General features: G+C 62.6%; 1 protein-coding gene and 1 long non-coding RNA gene across 10 annotated transcripts in view; one reads left to right on the top strand and one right to left on the bottom strand.

The window, feature by feature from the left end:
* Positions 1–9,300, bottom strand: part of ADGRB2 (adhesion G protein-coupled receptor B2) — a 36,076-nt gene extending 26,776 nt beyond the window's left edge. For 4 of the 7 annotated variants that reach the window (XM_077189427.1, XM_077189426.1, XM_077189429.1 and 1 more), the window contains exons 1-2: positions 9,086–9,218; positions 1,169–1,970 (exon numbers count right to left, since the gene is read on the bottom strand). In XM_077189427.1, coding sequence (XP_077045542.1) covers positions 1,169–1,955 — 787 coding nt within the window. In that variant the 5' untranslated portion in view covers positions 1,956–1,970; positions 9,086–9,218. Of the gene's footprint in view, positions 1–1,168; positions 1,971–3,984; positions 5,324–9,085 lie in introns of those variants that run through there. The other 3 variants (XM_077189428.1, XM_077189425.1, XM_077189431.1) reach the window with 3 other exon arrangements.
* On the top strand, positions 8,853–17,306 carry LOC143695592 (uncharacterized). 3 transcript variants are annotated; one of them, XR_013184972.1, is made up of 3 exons: positions 8,853–8,996; positions 15,787–15,922; positions 16,186–17,306. It is a non-coding gene; the product is annotated as an uncharacterized LOC143695592 (long non-coding RNA). The 3 variants fall into 3 exon arrangements; XR_013184973.1 differs by lacking the exon at positions 8,853–8,996 and having other exon boundaries at positions 10,048–15,922; positions 16,186–17,004; positions 17,085–17,306; XR_013184971.1 differs by lacking the exon at positions 8,853–8,996 and having other exon boundaries at positions 10,048–15,922.
* Positions 17,307–19,574: the final 2,268 nt, after the last annotated feature.

Genomic DNA, 19,574 nt, shown 5'->3' with positions numbered 1-19,574 from the left:
GTTCCCTGCTCCATGCACAGCTCCCTCCTGCCCTAAGGAGTGTGCTCAAGGAGGATTCATCCATCCCACGGGTTCCCTGCTCCATGCACAGCTCCCTCCTGCCCCAAGGAGCGTGCTCAAGGAGGATTCACCCATCCCACGGGTTCCCTGCTCCATGCCCAGTGCCCTATTGGCACCATCCTGCCATGGGAGTAGGCTCGGAGAAGATTCATCCATCCCATGGGTTCCCTGCTCCATGCACCAGTTTTCCTGCTCCATGCAGAGCACCCAGCTGCACCTCCCAGCCCTACGGAGTGTGCGTGGGAAGGATTCACCCATGGCATGATTTCCCTGCTCCATGCCATCCAGCTGGCAGCAATCCTACCCCAGAAGTGTGCATGGGTGGGATCCATCCATTGCACAGATCCCCTGCCCCATTCCCAGTGTCCCACTGGCACTTTCCAGCCCCAGGATCCATCCATTTCACCATTCCCAGTGTCCCACCGGCACCTCCAGCCCCAGGATCCATCCATTTCACCATTCCCAGTGTCCCACCGGCACCTCCAGTCCCAGGATCCATCCATTGCACAGATTCCCTGCCCCATTCCCAATTCCCAGCTGGCACCTCCAGTCCCAGGATCCATCCATTTCACCATTCCTTGCCCCATGCCCAGTTCCCAGCTGGCACCTCCAGTCCCAGGATCCATCCATTTCACCATTCCCAGTGCCACACTGGCACCTCCAGCCCCAGGATCCATCCATTTCACCATTCCCAATTCCCAGCTGGCACCTCCAGTCCCAGGATCCATCCATTTCACCATTCCCAATTCCCAGCTGGCACCTCCAGCCCCAGGATCCATCCATTTCACCATTCCCAGTGCCACACTGGCACCTCCAGCCCCAGGATCCATCCATTGCACAGATCCCCTGCCCCATTCCCAATTCCCAGCTGGCACCTCCAGCCCCAGGATCCACCCATTTCACCATTCCCTGCCCCATTCCCAGTCCCCATCTGGCACATTCCAGCCCCACAGAGCTCACACAAGCCGGATCCATCCCCTGCACAACTCCCACCCTGCCCATTCCCCGTGGACCCCGCACGGGCAGAACCCACCCATCCCAACCATCACAAGCATCACCCAGAGACCCCCATCACCGCACCGGGGGCCCATCCCCGCTCCCCGCTCACCGTGTGGCACCTCGGGCAGCTCGAGCTCGTTGGCACTGGCAGGATGCAGCTCGGTGGGGCAGCAGTCGGGCGCGGCGGGCAGCGGGGTGGGCGTGGGGGGCCGGGTGCCGTTGCGCCGGGGGGCCGGGGGGCTCTCGGCCTGGCAGCTGCAGCCGGCGTGGGTGAAGCCGCAGCGGCGGGCGCCGGGAGCCTGCAGGCACTCCTCGAGCCAGCGGCACAGCACGCTGCAGGTGAACTGGCTGGAGTTGTTGTTGTTGATGAGCAGCACCTCCACGAAGCGGAACTCCAGCGCCTGCGGCTCCAGCAGCCGCGGGGCCGCCTCGGGCTCGGCCGCCAGGCACAGCTGCACGAAGTTCTTGTCGAAGTGCAGGAAAGTGAACGGTCCTGTGCCCTCGCACAGCTCCAGCTCGGCTTCCTCGTCCTCCTCGTCCTCCTCCTGTTGCTGCTCCGGGTGCTGGGGGGTGGGCGCGGGGCTGGCCTCGCCCCGGGGGTCGCAGGTGTAGTTGGCCAGGTAGTGGTCGAGCGGCAGCACCATGGGCGAGAAGTGGGTGCAGACCTGCTCCTCCCGGTTGAAGCGGAGGTAGAGCGAGTACTTGGTGGGGTCGGGGTTCTCCAGGGTCCAGGAGCAGCCCGAGGAGATGGTGGGGAACAGGTCCTTGAGGGAGAAGGAGCCGTAGAGGACGCCGGAGGCCAGGGCGGAGCAGGCGCTGGGAGCCGGGTCGAAGCCCCGCGTGAGCCACAGGACAGACGAAATCACAGCCAGTAAGAGGGGACCAGCAGCGGTCATCCTATGGCATTTGCCCTGCAGACAGACAGATGGACACACGGACAGAGGCTTACCCGGAGGTTTGGCCGCTGTGGAGCTGGGCTGGGGGTCAGTGCCCTGCCCTGAGCCCGGCTGGTGTGAGAGCAGCATCCCGGTCACCCCATGTCCCCTCCTGATTCATGTCCCCTCCTGGTCCCTGTCCCCGTCTGCCACCTTGCAGGGTTACAGGGGACTCCTTGCTGTGCCAATGAGTGCCCAGGCTGGGAACAGCACAGCACAGAGTGAGGACTTCACCCCAAAACCACCAGAGCAGAGTCCCGGCCCTGCAGGTCCTCCCTGCAATGACCCTCCCACCCTCAGCTCACCCCTGGCCAAGCACAGCCTGGGCACGGAGCCACCAAACAACTTCAGACAGGGCTACAAAAGCCCTTGGAGCTCATCCTGGTGCCCTGGAGCACGGTGGGGACAGGCTGGCAGCTCAGGGTGACGTGCTGGGGGTGCACGGTGACACGCCAGCAGCGTGGTGTCCCCACAGCTGTCCTAAGAACCAAGCACAGGGTGAGCAGCCACTGCTCAGTACAGATTTCTTGGATGCCTCTCTGGGAATGCAGAGCATGGCCATGAACAGCTTTTTAATACCTCATTAATAAAATAATGCACGCCGTGGCCTTATTAAGTGAGCCCGGAGCACGGCTCTACAGAGGCCGAGGCTGCCGCGCACGTGTCAGCATCACTCAGCCCGTGCCCAGGGCAGTGGTGGCAAAGGGACAGCCCTGGGGACATCAGGGGACATCCAGGAGGTGGCCACAGGGCCAGATGCCATGGCCGAGGTTGATTCCAAAATTGCTGAGGTCTCCGCCCAGCCGTGTGCTGGGGATGCCGAGCGTTGGCTCAGCACGGGGGATGCTCTTCCTCACCCTCAAACAGCAAATCCTGCTCCAAAACCGCCCTCAAACAGCAAATCCTGCTCCAAAACTGCCCTCAAACACCAAATCCTGCTCCCAAACTGCCTTCAAACACCAAATCCTGCTCCAAAACCGCCCTCAGACAGCAAATCCTGCTCCAAAACTGCCCTCAAACACCAAATCCTGCTCCCAAACTGCTCTCAAACACCAAATCCTGCTCTAAAACTGCCCTCAAACACCAAATCCTGCTCCTTAAACTGCCCTCAAACAGCAAATCCTGCTCCAAAACACCATCAAACACCAAGTCCTGCTCCTGAGTCACCCTCAAACACCAAGTCCTGCTCCCGAGCCATCCCTCGCAGAGGTGCTGGTTCTGGGGCATCCCCCGGCTCATCGGGAGGGACACTTGGCCGAGCCTGCGCTGGAGCCACTCCGGGGACATTAGAGAGCTAAAAATATCCCGATTCTCATGCAACAGGCTGGCGCTGGCTCCTGCAGCACCGAGGGGAGGGCTCGGGGCTGGCGTTCCCCCCTCCAGGCCACGGGGGAGAGGCGCTGGGAGGGATCCAGCAGGAGCAGACGGGGCTGGATCCCTCCGATGCCAGCAGGGGGATCTGGGGTGAAAGAAAACCCCACTTTCCCGGAGTAAAACCCTCTGGTTCCTCTGGTCTCCAGGCAGAGCCCCCAGGAAATGCAACAGGAGAGACCCAAAAGCCCCGAATTCCAACTGCAGCCGGAGCGGGGCATCCCCCACCGGTGCTACTCGAGCGGCCAAGAGGAGCTGGGGTCCCCCCGAGAGTCGCGGCCCCCTCGGCTGCTCCGGGAGAGCCGGGAGTGGGGGGAGGGAGGAGGAGGAGGAGGAGGAGGAGGAGGAGGGAGAGGAGGAGGAGGTCAGGCAGGGACACGCTGCTGCTCTGCAGCGAGCTCCTGGGGCTCCCGCAGCCTGGCAGGGACACAAGATGGTGCTTGCTTCCCTCGGCCAGCAGCAGCGACGCTCCGGCAGCACCATCCATCCATCCATCCCTCCATCCATCCATCCATCCATCCATCCATCCATCCCTCCATCCATCCATCCCTCCATCCACGCATCCTCCACCCATCCCGCCCGCTGGAAGGCTCGGGGATGGACACAGCCCACGCCTCACCTCTCCAGGCACGCATGATCCAGCTGTTCTGGGATATCAGGAGCTTCCTCCCAGCCCCAAAACCTCCGGGCTGCGGCTGCCTGAACGGAGCCACGGTCGGGGCTGAGCCGGAGCTGCCGGAGCTCGCTGGGCACCGGCCCCGCTCCCTGCAGCGCCCGAGCCTCCTCCGCCGCCGCTGCCGCCGCTGCCGCTGCCGCTGCAGTGAAAATATTTCACTGATCTGCGAGGGGGCCGAGGAGGTTTTTAACATCTGTGCCGCGGAGTCACCCGGCTGGAGCTGCCCAGGGGTCACCATCACCCCCGGCCATCAGCTCGGCGGGGACCTGGCGCCCTGCAGCGTCACCGTCTGCGCTCCCCGGCCCGGGGGAGCCCAGCCCGGCCGCGGTGCCAGGGCACGGCCGCGCTGGCATCACCCCCGCTGCCCCCAGAACCTCCTCGCTCGGGGCGGGATGAAGCACCCGGGTCCCTGGGGGCAGCTGGCGGCCACCCTGCGCCCCGCTGGGGGCGGCTGGTGCTCCCTGGGGACAGCGATGTCACCCGGAGCACGGCGGGCACAGCCTGGCACGCTCGCCCGCCGCAGGCGCCAGCTCCAGCCCCTTCCATCTGCCTTTGTTCCCGCCCGGGCGCAGGGAAGGGGGTGGGTTTAAAGCTTTAATTAAAGCTTTTAAAGAGCCATCACAGAGCTGGGAAAGCGGCCGGGCGGGAGGAAGCGACAGCCCGGGCTCCCCCGTGCTCTTAGCGAGGTTTCTCTGCATCCCTGCTGGAATATCGCTCCGGGAAAAGCAGGATCCGACCGCGGCTCGGCTCTCCCCGGCCACGGCACGGCACTGCTCCCCACGCACACACAGGTTGTTTCCCTGAGGATGTTTTGCCTGGATTTTGGCTGGATCCCCGTCCAGCTCCATCATCCCGGCACGGCAGGAGCTCAGATGGTGATCAGGAAAAGCCAAGGACAACCGACCAGTCCGCAAAAAAGTGATAAATGGGCAGCACCAAAGCCCTCGGCATCAATAATCTGAGAAACGATTAATGGCAGAGCAAAGGAGATTTGGGGGTGGAGGGATGTGGTTTTTAACCCAACCGTTCTTTTTACAGGCTGTAGAAAATACAAAATCCATGGAAAAAAAAAACCAAGGACCTGATGCAGGAAAATTCCTAACGTGAGCATGGCTTAGGATAAAGGAATAAAAAGCGAGGAAGGGCAGGGGCATCCTGGGTGGTTGATCCAGCAGGGAACAGCCTCTGTTCCCTGACAAAAGGGACAGGCACAGCAGAGCTGTGGGGCTCCATCCCATGCGATGCCATCCCTGCCCCTCCAGAGGTGACAGTGACAAAGGCAGCACCACAAATTCCCACCGCCCTCCAATCCCCAGGCTCTTCCCAATTCCCAGCACCCTCCAATCCTCGGGATCTTCCCCGGCCGTTCAAAGGCATCCAGGGACTCCAAAGCTGCCCCAAAACACCTCCACGGGGTGTCCCGAGCCTTCCCAGCCCCTCCACCAACACACCAGCACCATTTCTGGGGAAAACTCCTCTGCAACCCCATCCTCCAGCCTGAAAACGCGGATCCCTGCTCGGCACAGGCTTGCACACGCGTGTGCACACACAGACACCCAGCGGGGACAGGGATCTCCCAGCTGCTTCCACCCTCTCCGGCAGTGGGGCTCCATCCCATGGGATGCCATCCCTGCCCCTCCAGAGGTGACAGTGACAAAGGCAGCACCACAAATTCCCACCGCCCTCCAACCCCCGGCATTCAAAGGCATCCGGGGACTCCAAAGCTGCCCCAAAGCATCTCCATGGGGTGTCCTGAGCCTTCCCAGCCCCTCCACCAACACACCAGCACCGCTCCCGGGAAAAACTCCCCTGCAATCCCCCCGAAAACACGGATCCCTGCTCGGCACACGCGTGTGCAGGCATGTGCACACACAGACACCCAGCGGGGGACAGCGATCTCCCACTGCTTCCACCCGCTCTGGCACAATTCCCTCAGCATCCAGGAGCACGTTTCCCCTCCCTTCCATGATTCCACGTCTCCCTTGTCCCTCTGGCTCCCCGGCGCGCTGCCACGGCCCCTCCTGGAGCCGGCAGGCTGGCAGCGGTGCCGAGCTGTAATTAATGGTGCCGCTCTGCCAATCCCTGGCGCGGCCTCGCGAGCACTGGCAGGCACAGGCCCCTTTATTTATTTTACTTAACTGCTGTTGGTAAAACTCCACTCCAAAAAGCAAGGCCGGGAGACAGCACAGAGGAATCTCCGCCGGGGTTGGGGATTTGCTCAGCCAGGGAACGGCGTGTGCTGCCTCCCCCCCGGCCCTGCACGGCTTGGGGGGTCCCTGGAGTCACAGCCCCCCCTCAGCTGCAGCAGCCACGGTGCTCCCACAGCCTCTTCCAAGGAGTTTCTTCCACATCTTTGGGATGTGAGTCCCTCTTTTCCGTCAGCTCCATTCCGGAGGGCTGGGAGACCCGGGAAGGCTCCAAAGAGGGGTTCAGAGTTCCAGTGCTGGCAGCGGGATCTGTTCTCACCTCAAAAGGGGATTTTTATTTGTACCCATCATCTCATGATATCCAGCCCCACCGTGAGCCTCCAAGGTGCTCCAGGGAGAGAAGGGGCCTGGCTCCATCCTGCTCTTGGAGGACATCAAGAAGGAACAGACAGGAGCAGCACAGGGGGGACACGATGGCCCTCGTGAGCAGCGAGGAGCTGTAGAGCTTCTGACATTTGGCAACCGAGCCAGGTGGCCCTGAGCCAGCCCCGTCCCCATTAGAGGACGGGCCCGTGGTAGGAAATGAGTTTGCAGGGCCTCAGTCCAAATTCCCATGGAGAAGCGTGGAGGCATCACAGCAGCGCAGGGCTGGAGCAAGGCTGGAGCATCATCTTCCTCCAGGAAATGGGGAATCCATCCTGCAGCTCCCATCCCATCTGAAGATCCCCATGGGATGTGGGGATGTGGCAGCAATGGGGGCACCCTGGCTGGTGGAAATCCCATCTCATCCCACAGCGGTGAGCTCGGTGCCAGGGCAGAGCTCTCCCCCAGTGCCATCTCCAGCATGGCAGGGAGCGACTCCAGGGAGAAAATTCCACTGCCAAAGGTCCTTGGAGGTGTGGAGAAGAACCAGAAGGAGCTGGGAAGAGCTGGCAGCGTGTCCCAGCCAGCTCTGGAGCCCCTGTGCCACGCGGCTCCCAGCTGGAGAGTGAGATCCCGCTGTGCCCGCTCCGCGTCCGTTTTCTCTCCAGCACAGCCCAAATTTGTAGGATCCTGGCTCCTTGGATCAAAGCTGGGGCCGGTGACAAGGCCTGACAGGCAACTGGGCAGGCCTGGGAGAGGAGCTGCTGCCAGGCTCCGTGCTCTGGCACAGCAGGGCTGGCACTGCCACACGGCCAGCTCCACATCCACTGCCACCACCGTGCCATCACCAAGGAGCCCTGCTGGGAGCGGGGAGCAGACCCTCCCTGCCGAGGGCGGCTGGAGAGCAGCCAGGTGACAGTGACGGTGACAGTGACAACAGCTGCGCCACCCCGCTCCTCCCCGTGTGAGCCCACGGAGCCGGGTGCCTCCCCACGACCCCCCTCAGCTCAGCCACGGCCTTCAAAGGAGGGACAGAGCTGTCCCCAAGCCCTGGGAACAGTCCCAGCGGCGCAGCTCAGAGCCAGCCCCGTGCCACCGGCTCCACGTGCGCCCCGCACCGAACCCCCGGCCGGGCGCCCCGCCACAGCCCGGCCGCCCCGGGGCCACCTCCCCGCGTCACCGGCGGCCCCGGCTGCCAGGCGGCAGCCGGCACAGCCAGCAGTGACATGACCTAGAAAAGGGAAGGGTTGTTCACACGCCGCGCTGCCGCCAGTCCCCCCCGCGCCGGCTGCGCAAAAACCTCCCCCGTCCTCAACAAGTGACCGGCGCGGGCACACGCGGGAGGCGCACCTGGCACCGCTCCGTGCCACCGCTCGCAGGGCTCGCAGGTCTCCCCCGGCTCCCCCCGAGCCCCGGCTGCCACCTGCGTGCCGCACGTGCCCGCGGTGGCACACGCCGGGTGCCCACGTGTGCCCTCCCGCACGCCCACGGGCCCCGGGTGCCGTGGCACGGCAGCCGCCCCGCGCTGGCACCGAACAAAGCCTCGGCACGCAGGGGAGGGCTGAGAACCCACCCACAACCCCCCCACCCACCCACGGCCGGGGCTTCGCCCACGCAGCCCCCGGGGCCTGCCCGAGGGGCGACAACGCGGGGTGACCAAACCCCCCCGAGCACCCACGCTGGCCAGGCTGGCACAATCCACGCGTGTGCCCACAGCGGGGATGCCAGCAGGGAGCCCTGCACCCACCCGTGGCCTTGCTTGCTGTGTAGCACGCACCGCGGTGCCACACATGTGCCCGGGAACACACGTGTGCCCGCGGACACGCGCGCAGCCCCTCCGCCGTGGGGCTGTGGGAGCCGGGCACTGTTCTAACGGGAGGAACCGGCACCCCGCGGGAGGAAACGGAGCCTGGAGGGGGGCACGGGGGTCCCCGGGGAACCGGCGGAGCCGAGGGGAGAAGCGGCAGAGGGGGGAAGAAGCGGGAACCACCGGGGAGGGGGGACCGGCAGAGCGGGAGGAGGAGATCGCAGCGCCGGGAGAGCGGGGGAGCGGCGCCCCGAGGGAAGGAGCGGCAGCTCCGGGCACGCCGCGGCTCTCGGCCAGCCCCGGTGCCGAGCCCTCCGCGCCGCCGCAGCCCCGCGCAACTTCCCGGCAGGGCCGGGGCCGACTCGGGGATGCCGCTGCCCGCGCCGAGCACCGGGCACGGGGCACCCGCGGTGTCGCGGCGCGGCCGCAACTCCCGTTCCCGCAGCCCCGCCGCCGCCGCCGCCGCCGGGGCAGCAAAGTTGGCCGCGGTTGGGGTGAGAGCCGGGGGGGGATCCCCCCGGTGGAACCGGGGCTCTGCCAAGCGGCAGCACCGGCCGCCGCAGCCCGCATCGCCGGCGAGCTGCCGCCCCCGCTGCGCCGCGCCGGGGGGGGAGCGGAGCCGCCGCACCGGGGAAGAGGTGGAGGGGAGGGGGGGGGGGTTCACCGATAACGGGGGGGTGCCGGTTCACCGGGGAGGGGGGAGATATCGGGTTGTGGCCGCCCTTACCTGCGCTCCGTTAGCAGCGCGTGTAGCCCCGGCGCGGCGCGGCGAGCAGCGGGCTGGCCATCCCCGAGCGGCGGCGGCGGCGGCGGTGGCGGCGGTGGCTGCCGGTGCCCGGGCGCGCCCGGGGGAGCGCGGCGGCGGCGGCGGCGGCAGCGCGCGGGGCCGGGAGCGGGCGCGGGGCCGGGAGCGGGGCCGGGAGCGGGCGCGCAGCGCGCCGGGCCCCGGTGGCGGCGGCGGCGGCGGCGGATGCGGTGGGGAGGGGAAGGGAGAGGGGGGGGCTGGGGGAGCGGGGGGCGCGGGGGCGGCGGCGGCGCGCGCCGCTCGGGCACTTGCTGCATGCGCCGGGCGCGGGGCGGTGTGTGACAGTACCGGGCACCGGGTGTGACAGTACCGGGCACCGGGTGTGTGACAGTACCGGGCACCGGGTGTGACAGCACCGGGCACCGGGTGTGACAGTACCGGGCACCGGGTGTGACAGTACCGGGCACCGGGTGTGTGACAGCACCGGGCACCGGGTGTGTGACAGTACCGGGCACCGGGTGTGTGACAGTACCGGGCACCGGCTGTGTGACAGTACCGGGCACCGGGTGTGTGACAGTACCGGGCACCGGGTGTGTGACAGCACCGGGCACCGGGTGTGTGACAGTACCGGGCACCGGGTGTGTGACAGCACCGGGCACCGGGTGTGTGACAGTACCGGGCACCAGGTGTGTGACAGTACCGGGCACCGGGTGTGACAGTATCGGGCACCGGGTGTGTGACAGTACCGGGCACCGGGTGTGACAGCACCGGGCACAGGGTGTGACAGTACCGGGCACCGGGTGTGTGACAGCACCGGGCACGGTGTGTGACAGCACCGGGCACCGGGTGTGACAGTACCGGGCACCGGGTGTGTGACAGTACCGGGCACCGGGTGTGTGACAGCACCGGGCACGGTGTGTGACAGCACCGGGCACCGGGTGTGACAGCACCGGGCACCGGGTGTGTGACAGTACCGGGCACGGGGTGTGACAGTACCGGGCACCGGGTGTGTGACAGTACCGGGCACCGAGTGTGACAGCACCGGGCACCGGGTGTGTGACAGCACCGGGCACCAAGTGTGACAGTACCAGGCACGGCGGGGACCCCCCCTCACTGTCCCCTCTCCGCCGCCCCCGCCGTGTGTGTGCAAGGGGAGGAGACCCCCGCGTTCTGGTGCTGCTGCTGCAGCTCTGGGGGGGCGGGGGGGAGCGGTGCACACGCACACGGGGGGTGTCCCCAACCTCACCCCCCCCAGCCGTGTCACACACGTGGAGTGGGTGTGCACGGGCACGGGGGGGTTGTGACTGTGTGTGCATGGCTGGAGGGGTGTGAGTGCTGGGTGGGATCTGCCGTGGTGGTGAGGGTTTGCACACGCGTGTGCAAAGCACGTGGAGCTGTGTGTGTGTGTCCCGTGTGTGTCCTGTGTGTGTCCCCACACGTGTGCAGGCCTCGGGGAGTTCTGCAGGGGAGTGTGGGGCGCAGGGATGCTGAGAAATGGGGCTGCCACAACCACAGATGTGGCACATGTGGGGGTGACACAGAGCCTGCCGGGCCCCCAGGACCTCGGGGGGCTGCAGAGCTGCGGTTTCACACCCAGAGGGGAAGCACAGGCAGGATAAACTTGAGGATCTTGGTGGTCCGTGGGGCGACTGAGGCACAGAGGCTCCACTGCAGCTCTCCAGGAGCTCTGGCTGGCAGGGGATGGGGTGTCAGGGCCCCTGAGCCCCGGGCATGCAGCAGGAGCTCAGCAGGATGCGGCAGGGCCTGGCTGCCAGGCTGCGGGAGCAGCGCAGCTGGAAATGCAGCACATTCCCTCTGCTGCCTGTCCACCTCTGCCGGACACATCCTGCCCAGTGCTGCTGCTGCTGCCAGGGCTGCTCTCAGCTGTCTCAGCTCACAGCTGTCCCCTGTCCCCTCTATCCGGGCTGGACACCATGGGTAGAAAGTGCAGCAGGCAGCTCTAGGACAACTGTGCAGCACCCTGGGGATCTGTGGCTCAGCACCGGCTCTGATCCAGCTCGGTGCTGCTGCAAGTGCAGGATCTCATCCACCCCAGAGCTCAGCTCTTTCCCTTCCTGGCATTCCCTATTCCCAGAGCTTCCCTGCAGTCCCTGAGTGCCTGACCCAGCATCCCCAGGCAGGCACTGGTGCCCTGCAGGTCAAGGCTGGCAGGAAGCAAACCAGCTTTTCAGGCTGGTCTTTATCCCGAGGAGAAAAGCAGCATTAGCTCCGCTGGAGCTGGAGGATATTCCCGAGCCTGGCTCTGTAAATACAGCTCAGCACAGCTCTGTGGATGAACAACCCCAAACCCACGGCTCCCCGGGCCATTCCCAGCTTCCCACGAGGCGTTTGCTCCCTCAGCCAAGCAGCCCAGCACGGCTGAGGGCACTGGGGACTTCCAAAGGGACCTCCTGCACCGGCTGCCACTGCCCTGCAAGGAGCGCAGGACATGGCATGGGAATGGTGTGGGAATGGTGTGGGATTGGTGTGGGATGCAGGATGCAATGTGGGATTGGTGTGGGATTGGTGTGGGATGCAGGATGTGGGATGCAGGATGCAATGTGGGATGCAGGATGCAATGTGGGATGCAGGATGCAGTGTGGGATTGCTGTGGGATGCAGGATGCAGTGTGGGATGCAATGTGGGATGCAGGATGCAATGTGGGATTGCTGTGGGATGCAGGATGCAGTGTGGGATTGCTGTGGGATGCAGGATGCAATGTGGGATGCAGGATGCAGTGTGGGATTGCTGTGGGATGCAGGATGCAATGTGGAATGCACTGCAGAATGCAACATGAGATGCAGTGCGGGATGCAGGATGCAATACTGGATGCAACAGTGGATGCCACACAGGTTGTGGCGCAGGATGGATGCGATGCCCATGGGGACTTCCCCAAAGCTGTGGCACACCCTGGCTCGTGTCACCCTGTCCCACAGGGCCACCATGCCCTGCTGCTGCCCGCCCAGCCCGGGAGCCGTGCCTGCTCTCTGTGCCCCCTCCCTGCCCAGTCCCCTCTGCCCCGGGAGGGCAAAGAGGAGCTGGGGGGCTCCGGCTCTGGGGGGGCTGAGCTGTGGGAGCGGGAGGCACCCACTGTTACCAGGACAACTGGGTGCTGCTCTCCAGAGCTGCTCGTGCTGCTGCTGCATCCCTGCAAACCTCCCCCGGCGCCGCCGCTGCCACCAAATCCCCAACCAGGGGCGTGCTCACCCCCCCAGCCCCGCAGGCACAGCTTGGAAAAGCAATGGAGACCCCCCCCCCCTCCAGCGTGTGAAGGCTCCGAGCCTTCATCCTCCTCCTCCTCACCGCCGTGAGCTGCTGGGATGTGCGAAGGGTTGGGGTTGGGGCTGGGGGGCTGGGCTGAGCAGAGCTCCTCGCAGGGTGTAATTAGAGCAGCGCGCGGAGGTGGTGACACCGGGGCTTTCTGGCTCGCTGGGAATCAGAGCCGTCCATTAGGGCCATAACAACCCTGCCAGGCTGACACGAGGTCCCCGGTGCCACCGCTGTCATTAGCGGCCTCCAGCGCCGCGGGGACCGGGCACACCGGGACAGCCGAGCAGGGCAGGGGCTCCCCAGGCACCCGGCGCTGCTGCTTCCAGCACAGAGCTCTCGTTTCCCCTTCATTTGGCACAGAAATCAGGGCCAGGGAGAGTCACCGAGGTGGCAGCTGCTCTGTGCCCCCGTGAGGATTCGGGGAAGAGTTGAGAGCTCCTGGCCGCGGGGGTGGGGATGCTCATCCCGCCCCCGCTGGGCTCCATCCCCAGGGATTGTCCCCCCTGAGCTGTGGCTTTTCGGAAAGGTTCATCGGGAACACCTCGGGTGGAAGAAGGGGCGAAGCGGGAGGGGACGCGGCCCCCGAGAGCAGCCGGTAACGACAGCCGCTTGTCGGAATCGCTTCCCGTAAACGCGGCGGCGAATTGCTCCAGCGGGAAAACAAAACCAGCCGTAAACAGGGGAGTTTGGGGTTGCAGGATAATTTAATCTGCTCTGATGGGAGCTCTCACCGCGATGGAAGGACCTGCCCTGCCCAGGGACCTTCACGTGGAGCTTTCTCCCGCTGGTGGCCAGGGAGAAAAGCCCAGGAAATACGAGCGAGGTGATGAGAAGCAAGAGGAAGGACAAGCCATGGAATAAATTTCACTTTGTGGTTGTTCCAGACTGTGGGCACGGCCAGAAGCCCTTCCCAAGTGGCTCCCGGGCCTCTGGATGTGTTGCTGTGCTCAGGGAGATGGATTTCAGCTCAGCACCCCCATCCTGGTGTTCCCAGGCTCTTTTTGCAGTCAGGGATGGATCAGGGCTGGTCCTTGCCCATCTGTGCCAGGTGATGCTGTGCCACAGGGCAGGGCACCAGGAAGGACCCGAGGTGCCAGGCTGGGCATGCTGGGGAGAGATTTGGGGGAAAATTGGAGGAATTTCTGCCAGATAAGGAGCTGATCTCCCTGCTGGGCCTGTAGGACTGAGAGATGAGCACAACACCAGTGGGACAACCGTGGGGTTTTCACCTTCAGCTGCTTCCTGGGAGATCCTCCCTGGTCCAGAGCAGCCTGGCATGGAGCAAAGGCACCCTCAGCCCCTTTTGCAGCGGAGCCATCTCACTGCCCAGCCCGGCAGATCACGCCTGCATTCGAGCAGCCGCTCCAGAAGCTGGAGGAACTTTGCATAAATATTCATGGCGATTAATAAACATGAGGGCTGCAGAAAGCCCGGCTGCAGCGGCTGCTCAGCCTGGCAGGAAGGAGCTCAACCCCGACACCTGATGGGTTTTGCACAGCAGGAAAACCCAGAGGTTGGATGTTGGGAAAGCGCTGAGCCGCGTCCTTTGTCACCTTGTTAGCGAGGAGGTGGCACCTCCCCAGAGGGCTGGAGCTGGATAAGACCTAAATGGGGACACTGGGAGCCAAGGGAAGCTGCCCTGGTCACCTTTGCACCCCCTGTGACAGCCCCACAGAGGCACAGGGACAGCAGCCAGGCCCGATCCCCTCTGGGTGTGGATCTGGAATAGCCCAAAACCCCCGTGGCTCCAGAGGGGACATTCAGGGCCAGCTCTGAGCAGTGCCAATCCTGCACAAAGCCACGGCAGTGGGGACAGGGACAGCACTGGTGACAGCCCCACAGAGGCACAGGGACAGCAGCCAGGCCCGATCCTCTCTGGGTGTGGATCTAAAATAGCCCCAAATCTAATGTCTAAAATGTCCCCATGGCTCCAGAGGGACATTCAGGGCCAGCTTTGAGCAGTGCCAATCCTGCACAAAGCCACGGCAGTGGGGACATGCCCAGCACTGGTGACAGCGCTGGTGACAGCTGGCACTGAGGCTGTGGTGCCAGCACTCCCCACCCCGGAGCGGGCAGAGGGGTGGATCCAGGTATTCCCAGCTCCTGTGGGGGAAACTGAGGCAGAGGGGCAGCGCCAGGGCGGTGGGAGGTGGTGGAGGCAGAGCTCAGAGCCAGGTGAGGCGCGGTGCCACCTGCGGGACGCTGCCTTTGTCACGCCGCCAGCAACCCGGGGCATAAACAAGTGCCTGACATTTCCACACCGCCGCCAGGCCCTCGGATTAAAGCAGAACATAATTAGCAAATTAATCAGCAGACAATAGCCGGGGATCTGAGGCTGCCGAGCTGTCACCGGCTCCGCATGGAGCTGACCCCGGGCATGTTCGGGGCGATGGCCGCGATTTGATGTCCCCGTGTCCCTTCCCTTGGATTTTCCCACCGGGGCAGGGGTTAACCGGGATTCCCTGTCCCGTCAGGAGCCTGGGAATGAATTTCCAAAGGGCAGCACCTCCGTGTGGCTCAGCGGGACACAGAGAACCTGAGGAGCGAGGGGGAATTTGCATTCCGCTTATTAGACACCCTGCAAATACGGGCGAACCTCGTTCAAACACATTTGGGTGATAAAATGATATTGACTCTGAGTAATTAAAAATCATTTCCATATTCAAATACGCCTGATTGAGGAGAAATAGCTTCCCTTTAATTGCCTGCAGGGGAGAGGAGCAACTTTCGGAGCGTGCAGCCCCGGTAAATGCAGCTTCGCTTGGCAGGGTGTGAATGGCCCGGGGAGGAGGAGGAGGAGGAGAGGAGGAGGAGGAGGCACAGCAGAGGGTGAAGGTGTGACCCTGCCACCCTCGGGAGAGGCTCTTCCCTCTCTGGTCCCCAGGGATCAATCCCAGAACAAGGCGCTCCTTGCTCCCCCTCACCCAGGGCCATTCCCAGCAAAATTCCCCCCGTGGCAACAGCAACCCAGGCTCGGGGTGGCAGGGACAGCCCCCAAAATCCTTGTGCCTCAGGAGGGCATCCTCTGGGTCATCACGGGTGGGGACAGCACCAAATGCCCCTTTCCAACCCCCCCAGCCTGCCACCAGCACGTCCCCGAGTGCCACCACACTGTCACTGTCACTGTCACTGTCACTGTCACGGTCACGGTCACGGTCACGGTGTCCCCGCAGCAGCGCTGGGACAGTGGGGCTGAGCTCTCCCAGCCTCCTCCTGGAGCCCCTCCAGCGCTTCCCTGCGGGATTTTGGGCTCTGCTTGGTTTCCTAGGGAAACGGGGCTGCAGCTCAGCTCAGCCCCCGCGCATGGGGGTGTGCAGGGAAACGGGGGCGTGCAGGGAAATGGGGTGTGCAGGAGGGACCTGGGTGTGCAGGGAGGGATGTGGGTGCCTCACACCCTCTGTCTCCTCTCCCAGCTCTATTTGGAGCCTCTCAAACCCTCCAGGAAGGGATTGGAGCAGAGTCTGAGCTCCCGGGTGTCCCCTGAGCAGGAATCCTTGGGGACGATGCAGGTCCTGCATGCCTGAGGATGCTCCGGCGTGCAAAGGAAATGTGAGTGTGCAGGGAAGGATGTGAGTGCCCCACACCCTCTGTCTCCTCTCCCAGCTCTCCCTGGAGCCTCCCAAATCCCCCAGGAAGGGATTGGAGCAGTGTCTGAACTCCTGGGTGTCCCCTGAGCAGGGATCAATGGGGAAAATGCAGGTCCTGCACCCCTGAGGATGCTCTGGTGTGCAGGGGAAATGTGGGTGTGCAGGAGGGACCTGGGTGTGCAGGGAGGGATGTGGGTGCCTCACACCCTCTGTCTCCTCTCCCAGCTCTATTTGGAGCCTCTCAAACCCTCCAGGAAGGGATTGGAGCAGAGTCCCCACTCCCCAAGTTTGTCCTTCCCTCTGAACATCTTTCCTTCTCTGAGCGCACCATCCCGGCTTCCAGATTAACCATGGGGCACAAGTGAGCCCATGAAGATTTTGGAGGTGATGTTTTTTGTATAAACCACATCAAAATGCCCTAAAAACCCATCCAGGAGAGCCCTTTGTGCTCCCACAGCTCCAGCAGGAATCCGCAGGGAGAGCTGGGATAACTCCCAGGAATCACCAATTCCTTCCACCTCTCCCATCCCCAATCCCAAATCCCAGATCCCCGTACTGGGATCCCAGTGGGAACGGGGTCACCCCCCCAGGACCCCCCCATGCCGGGGCCATCCCCTCTCCCAGGCTGGCCCAGCTCAGCAGGGCAGAGCGCGGGACAGAAAGCTGGAGCTGGATGGGAATTCAAGCACCATAATTAAAGGAAAAAATTTTCCAGCATGCTGAAGACAGAAGAGGATCATTGTGTTTGCCTCCCACATCCCAGATGGATGCAGACAACGCCGGGGAGCGCGAGGAGAGGAGGAGAGGAAGGGTGTGAGTGAGACCGGGACGTGTGTGAGCAGAAATTGAATTTTTATCAGTTCCTATGTAGATTGTGTTTATTCATCTGTCTCCTCTCCATCTCCCCCATGCATCTCCTCATTTCTTTGACAAAATTACTTTCCTCCTTTGGCCTAATTTTGTTTGTACAGATAGCAGCTGCTTCCTCCCGTTCCAGCAGAAGAAATATCCCGGTAAATGAGGTGTTCCAGGGCCCCGGCACAGGTTGGAGCTGCTCCCCAGAGCCCCTGGCTCCTGCAGGGACACAGCTCCATCCCAAAAATGCCCTCCTGCTGCTTCCCTAGGCTCCTGCTGCCTCTCCAGAGGATGGGGAGGTGTCCCCAGGTTGTCCCAGGTCCCCAAGTGTCACCATCCTGCAGGGCAGGGGGTGCTGCTTCCAATAGGGAAGTTCTGCTAATCCATAGTGAGTGTCCTGCCACGGGAGAGGAATGGAGCTGGGATGATCAGGAATAAAAATATTGGAAAATATTTTTTTAAAAAATTATTAAAATATTTTTATTATTTTAGTTTTGTTATTTATTTCGATATTTTAATTAAAAATAAAACTATTAAAATATTCACATATTAAAATATTAAAATATTAAAAATAAAAATTGTAGAAATATTGAAAGTATATAAATATTAAAATGTTAAAATGAACAAATATTTTATTATTTTAATTTTATTATTTATTTCGATATTTTAATTAAAAATAAAAATATTAAAAATATAAAAATATTTAAAATATGAACATATAAAAATAATGAAAATAATAAAAATATTATATTATTTTATAATTTTAATTTTATTATTTATTTCAGTATTTTAATTTAAAATTTAAAAAAATTGAAAATATTAAAAATATTAAGAATTTTGGGGGGGTTTTTTCCCCCGAAAAAAAATGTTCCCAGCAGGATCTGTCACTCTCCCTCTACCCGGCTGGGCTGGATTCTCTGGGAATCTTGAGGAGATTCCCACTGGATTATCCCAAAAATCCAAAGCCCTGGAGGGAGGTGGGACCCCAAACCCCAGGGGTGATCCCTGGCTGCCACCAGGAGGATCCACAGCCCCCTCCAGAGCAGGGACAGCCCCACACCGAGCTGAGCACATTTCTCCCAAACCACCCCAAAACCAGCAGGAAAAACCTTCCCGGAGCCAGGCAGCGCCTCCAGGGTTTGGGAGGGGATGGGGATGGTGACCCTGAGCATCCCAATCCTCTCCCGACCTCACTCCAGGTGGATTTTCCCCCCGGAAGAAGAGGGAAGGGAGCTGGGAGGAAATGGGGATTCTCATCCTGAGCATCCCAATCTTCTCCTTGTGGGCTTTGATGGCCTGAAGATGTGGAAAGGGATCTGGGAGGAGATGGGGACCATGATCCTGCCCTCTTATGGGGCAAAGCCCACCGGGAGTGGGGTCAGGAGAGGATTGGGATGCTCAGGATCACAGTCCCCATCCTCTCCCAAATCCTTTCCTTTCTCTTACTGGGGGCAAAGCCCACCGGGAGTGGGGTCAGGAGAGGATTGGGATGCTCAGGGAGCCCAGCTCAGAGCAGGGCGGTGCCACCGAGCAGCACCCACGGCTCAACCGTGCCCTCGGTGCCCTCGGGGGTGCCACCAGGGCTGGGCCAGGCTCGGGTCCCGGTGCCACCAGGGCTGTCACCAGGGCTGGGCCAGGCTCGGGTCCTGGTGCCCTCAGTGTCCTTGGGGCTGCCACCAGGGCTGGGCCGGGCTCAGATCCCGGTGCCCTCGGTGCCCTCGGTGCCCTCGGTGCCCTTGGTGCCCTCGGTGCCCCCGGGGCTGTCACCAGCTGCCACCAGGGCTGGGCTGGGCTTGGATCCTGGTGCCCTTGTTGCCCTCAGGGCTGTCACCAGGGCTGGGCCAGGCTCGGGTCCCGGTGCCCTCAGTGCCCTCGGGGCTGCAACCAGGGCTGGGCCAGGTCCCGATGCCCTCGGTGCCCTTGGGGGTGTCACCAGGGCTGGGCCAGGCTCAGATCCCGGTGCCCTCAGTGCCCTCAGGGCTGCTACCAGGGCTGGGCCAGGTCCCGGTGCCCTTGGTGCCCTCAGGGCTGTCACCAGGGCCGGGCCAGGCTCGGGTCCCGGTGTCCCCAGGGGTGCCACCAGCTGTCACCAGGGCTGGGCCAGGCTCGGGTCCCGGTGTCCCCAAGGGTGTCACCAGGGCTGGGCCAGGCTCGGGTCCCGGTGTCCCCAGGGGTGTCACCAGCTGCCACCAGGGCTGGGCCGGGCTCGGATCCCGGCGGGAGCGCGCTCCGGCCCCGCAGGCCCTGACACGTTCCGCAACATTGCCCGGTAATTGCGGCTCCCAAAAAGCAATTACGGCTCCGGCAGCCCCGCGGCGGCGGAGGCCACACGTTGTTCATTCATTCACCGAGGTGGCGGCCCCGGAATGCTGCTGGCACCGGGGACAGGGCGCTTAGGCCCCCGTCAAGTGGCCGTGACGGTGACATTTGGCTCAGGGGCCAGGACATCAAATTTCACTGGCCGTGCCTCAGTTTCCCTTTTTCATCTCCTTTCCTTTCCTTCCCGGCTCGTGGAGCCTCCCTGGACGCAAATTTCGAGGAGGAGAAAGTCCCAGCCGTTCCTAAAGCCAGCCCGTGGTGGATTTTCTGTGGGTTGGGTCTGTCCTCTTCACTCAGCCCCAAACAGGAGGGGATAACCCCAAATAAGGGGGTTTAACCTCAAATATGAAGTTTTAACCCTTGGGTTAACCCCAAATATGGAGATTTTAGCCCCAAATAGGGGGGTTTGACCTCAAATATGAAGTTTTAACCCTTGGGTT

This window comes from Agelaius phoeniceus, chromosome 22 (genome assembly GCF_051311805.1).
Source record: "Agelaius phoeniceus isolate bAgePho1 chromosome 22, bAgePho1.hap1, whole genome shotgun sequence".
Classification (NCBI taxonomy): Eukaryota; Metazoa; Chordata; class Aves; order Passeriformes; family Icteridae; genus Agelaius; species Agelaius phoeniceus.
Note: the sequence above shows the minus strand (reverse complement) of the source record. Positions and strands in the feature narration are given on the sequence as shown.